At 38.9% G+C, this 5006-nt stretch overlaps 1 protein-coding gene across 2 annotated transcripts in view; it reads right to left on the minus strand.

Moving 5' to 3' along the window:
• Positions 1 to 5006, minus strand: part of dmxl1 (Dmx like 1) — a 47884-nt gene that overhangs the window by 36357 nt on the left and 6521 nt on the right. For both annotated transcript variants that reach the window (XM_008335979.3, XM_008335978.3), the window contains exons 7-11: positions 4744 to 4810; positions 4036 to 4220; positions 3715 to 3904; positions 683 to 860; positions 33 to 209 (exon numbers count right to left, since the gene is read on the minus strand). In XM_008335979.3, coding sequence (XP_008334201.1) covers positions 33 to 209; positions 683 to 860; positions 3715 to 3904; positions 4036 to 4220; positions 4744 to 4810 — 797 coding nt within the window. The remainder of the gene's footprint in view (positions 1 to 32; positions 210 to 682; positions 861 to 3714; positions 3905 to 4035; positions 4221 to 4743; positions 4811 to 5006) is intronic.

The raw sequence follows: 5006 nt of genomic DNA on the forward strand, positions 1-5006 counted from the left end.
TATACACATACATACATTTTTTTTCCCCCTACCTTCATGGCTGCATTCCATCTGCTGTTCCAGGCTTCTTCGGAGCTGCTGCAGAAACACGTCCATGGCTAAAGTGAAATGCAGTTCTTTGTTATTGAGCCAGTGAACAGTAAAAGGACCTCCAGGTTCCTCGTCGTCTGCCGTACTCAGAGATGAGATTGAGGGCAGCAGAGGAATGTCTGTCAGAAGAGCACAAAAAAAAAAAGAAAAAGAAAAAAGATGATTGCCTTTGACTTGACGGGGATAGCAGAGAATTACATTACATCTTGTACTGAAGACAGACAAACCTGAAACTGCAGTAGTAAAAGTACTTTCATGCTTATAAGTGAAAAGTGGTAAATCATGAGTCAAACATACAAACAGGAGCAGAAAAGACATCAAAGCTGGGGGATTTTCTGTCTCAGTTAAGGTCAACTTAAGCTATGCAACGAGGAGGGAGAAAAACAGGATTTAAATTGCCTTCTATTTACTGTTTTCAATTTTCAGCGAGATTTCCAGAAGGTCATTAGCCAAGTACAACATACGGAACGTTTGTCAGGTGTAATGAAATAAGTTAAAAGCCATGAATGCTTGCACTCTGCAGATTTATATACTGTTATAGAAAAGATATATAACAAACAAATAAGATATTTCAATGATGTCAATCAACTACCTGTGACTGGGTTGATGCTGGCGGCAATGTGAAAGTGACAGAGACCAATGGCATGGGGAAGATTGCTGCTACTCTTCCTGTGCTTATAGTGTCGACTTTGATGCTGAGGCAGCCAACCACTCATGGAAGGTCTGGGCCCACTGCGATAAGACGACGGCAATGCTTCCTGGAAATTCAACTGGGGAAACAGGGTATGGCAAAACGTTATTCACAATATCTACATAGAGTTTTTTTTTCTAATGTAATGAAAGTAATTAGTTAAACATAATTACCACAAAACCATAAACACAGCATTTAAAGCTGCCCCCACTTTGGCAGCATTTTCATAGTAAACAGCAATAAAAATGAGAAATCCGACAGAGAGCGAAGAACCACTCGAAATAATGAGCCTGGCATGTAGCATCGGTGGTCTGCTGCCAATCCTGCAGAGAGCAGAGGTTCGACTGACTGTACTATTAAACAGCATCCAGTCTAGGACACAAAATAGATTGTTAATAATAATAATAATAGCAGTTAATTATACTCCTCAGAGCATTTGAACTGGATTACTATGCGCAGACAGCTCAAGAAAAACTGCCATCCCTAGATTGTTAAACACCATTCTTGGTGCTGAATGGTGCTGTTCTGAAATGTCAGGCCGTGCAGCAAAATACAATAGAGTTTACAGGAAATATAGGAGGCATTGCTTATATTGTCCATTATATTACTATATGTCAATGCCAAACGGATTTTCTCCAAGCATGGTAACGGCAGCATACTGAGAATGAAATACATCATGCTGGACCATTTAACAATATCAGTACATATGAAGCTCATATGTACGAATGTCTCATCTACAAAGTATCGACTGGTGGAATACGTCATAAGTGGCGGCATCGCATTGGTGAACTTTTTTTCTGCATTGACAATGCACATGTTTATTAAAGCTGCAAAAAGGTTATACAGGAGACCCACATCTGTCCAACTCCAATTATAGCATGTATGTGTGACTTAATAGACAGGGTGAGGTTGTCAGGCCCGGTAGCTGATGGGTTCTCCCGGCAATGAGAAAGGCTAATGAAAGGAGTGGAGATGGATTTTAAATGTGCCAGAGGCTGCAGAGAAAGGTGTTGGCAGACGAAGACCAAGGGTGTGGAAGTCAGTCATTTCAGAGATAAACGATGTGACGATGGCTGAGGATGCACCGACGCATGGACAGCCCATACTAATCATTTTGTCAGAATGACAGCGTCACGTTTAGAATTAAGCTTTAGAACAGTTATTTTTCCTACTATGGTTGATCGGTTTAATGCTCAGTGATGTGACTTCCACAGTTAGATTAGAGTGTTGGACTCGAAGGCGTTGAGACGGTAGAATCTTCAATCGGTCAAAGACAAAACGTTGCAAGATGTGTGTTCAATTACACTGACTGGTCACTGGCTAATCTCTGCAGTCTAATGAAAAGCTGCCAAAGTATTCAACCCCCAGCCTTACAGCTAAATATAGACATGTACATGTAATATTTCCCATGAACTTATTTAGTTTGGTTAAGTCTGTCTCAAAGATAGGACAGAAATGTACTTTGAAATGCAGAAGTAAAAAACTGAAGTGTTGTCTTAATGCTATACCACATTCAAACAGTCCGCTATAAACTACATCCACTTCACTATAATACATGTGAGCTAGTAGCTTCTTAGTGTAACCAGACAACTCCCCCCCCCCATCAAAATGATAGATACAATTTATGGTGGTGTAAAGACTGCTGAAGGGAGGCCAACGTTATTCACTGTTTTTTATCTAAAGCCTTATAGACGGCTTCAAAAGCATCATTAAGGCTGATGGGCAATTAATTCTCCCTTTTAACTTTACTATGCCTCAATTTTACTCCCATCTTCTTCTTCATGTTCTTTTTCTTTCATCTTTGCAGTTCCCTAACAACATTCAGAAGCGATGAAAACACTGAACTGACTCATTCGGGGATACTTGTGACACATCATTTCCTTAGGGCAGAAATAGCATTTTTGCTATACAAAACTGTGCTTCTGAAAAGATGGTTACGATTCAGAGACAAACATGTAGCAAGAAAATGACAAAAAATAAAACTGCCAGAAAATAATTGTTACAAATGATTGCCACCACAGAAGCTGTCTATTTATGAATTTCTTTTTAAATGGAAGCCCTTTTATTTAGCTTACCTGGTTACTGCAAATTTATATTAAGTTAATACAGATTTGGCCTTCAGTGTTTCCCCCCCGACTTGGTTTTAAACTATTTTGTCTCTTTGCACACTTTCATACACACGCAGTTAAAACAATATAACCTTGAGAGTTAAATTATGCAGGAAGTACAAGAGTCAAGGTACAGTCTTTACTAAAACTTTGTACATCAACAATTCTTTCAGTGACATCTGGAACAAGAATTCAAACAAAGAATGACTATAAATTGCCATTCCTAACTGACTGGACATCAGTTATCATCCTTCTCTCACTGTGACTGTAAATACCAACTTGTTTACCAACAATTTACCACTACCAATCACTGTTTTTAATCTTGTCATTGGCTTGGTAATATAAAAAAGAGAAAAGCTGAAAAGAACACAGCCAGTGGCAATACCTGCAATATGACAGTTTGGCATTTAATGGGCCTCCGGAGTGTTTAGGTTAAAAAGCAAAGTTTTTCAGAGCAGTTTAATGATTGCAGCACGTCTGAGGAGAGTTGCTCATAAAAGTCTTTTGCAAGGGGTTGATGATGTACCCACAGTGTAAAACCTTTGAAAATGTCTCTGATACAGACATCTTCAAAACTAGTTATGGTCATTTGCTTTACAAGCACTAATAGATTTGTGCTGCGTGGACTATGTATCGCAAGTTATATAGTTGTAGTTATCTTACATTAATTATATAATTAAAATAAAAAAAATTTACTCTTAAAACAAGCTTTAACACCTAATTGTTGGACATTTCTCATTTATAATTGTATCCAACAGATTATGACAAATAATGATGTGATGACATATGTAGTTTTGTGTAGACAGTAAAAAAAAAGGTACTTACATCCTGCAGTGCAAAGCCAGACATCCTCCCATTGCAGGTGTGTTTTTTGCCAGGACCAGCACTGTGTTGTCCAGATGCTCTGTTGTTGTGGGCTTTAGAAACTAAAGTGTCACCTGGCAACAATGTCTCCGACCAGAGTCGACACACGCTGTCTTTACAGCATGTGAGCAGGACATTACACACTGCACCACTGTTAGGAAAGAGGACAAAAAAATGCCAAAGAAATTGAAAAATGACATTATGTTTACTCTCTGGCTATTTTTGACAGATTAAACCTAAAAGAAAATGTTATATTTAAAATGATATTATGAGTTTCAGTACCGTGGCATGTACATGCTGGTCTTCCTCCAAGAGAAGCCGGTCACAGAACGAGGATGTGCCAGATAAACAAAAGAGAAGGACAGCTTTCCCTGGACACTGGGGTTGGGATCTTGAGGAGTGAAGACCCTGGGTATACTGAACTTCCACTTACTGGGGCTGTACCAAACCTTTACTAAACAGTCATCCTGTATACAACGACATAAACGATTAGAAATGGATTCATTTGGCAAGTGTGTGAAAAAAGCTGTTAGAGTGGGGTTTTTTTGCTTTAGATTTGCATGTTTAAAACCCAGAAAAGTGCATTGTCAAAAATAAATCCTCATGGCTAAAGAAGATTTTACCCTTTTAGCTCTAGCAACTGATAGAACAGCACACAGGTGCTTCCAGATGCTAGCCATTAATTATGTGTATAAGTGTTAAACTGACAGTGCTTCAGTGAAAGAACAGGGTTTCCCTTATGTACATTAAACAGCAGCAGCAGAAGCCCACTGCTACTTGATGATCGCTGCCAACACTGCTTAAGAATTGGTGCAGACGAATAATTACAGTTTAAGGTTTATATGTTACGGTTTCTGTACACTAAATGTATCAAACCACTGGATGGAGCATTTTCCTCATCAACATACAGTATGCAACAGGACCAGGTTTGGAGAGAATTATGGACAAATGTGATGTCATGCAGTGCCTGTCACAATCAAAGGGACTTACTTGTCCAGCAGTGGCAAAAAATTCTCCATCCAGAGAGAACTTCATTAAACTGATGGGAGAGGCAGTCCTGCAGACAAAAGAAGAGTAAGAATATTACAACTACTTTAGTTAGAAACTTTAGTTTACTCTCTATATTCTGAAAGACCACATATGATACTTGGGAGACACTATAAAGGACAATGTGTTTTTGCAGGTGAATTTTGCAACTTTCACTTTGCCTCCGTACAGTACTATTTACACAAAACAATAACCAAACCCTGCTG

This window comes from Cynoglossus semilaevis, chromosome Z (assembly GCF_000523025.1).
Source record: "Cynoglossus semilaevis isolate Cse_v1.0 chromosome Z, Cse_v1.0, whole genome shotgun sequence".
NCBI classification, from domain to species: domain Eukaryota; kingdom Metazoa; phylum Chordata; class Actinopteri; order Pleuronectiformes; family Cynoglossidae; genus Cynoglossus; species Cynoglossus semilaevis.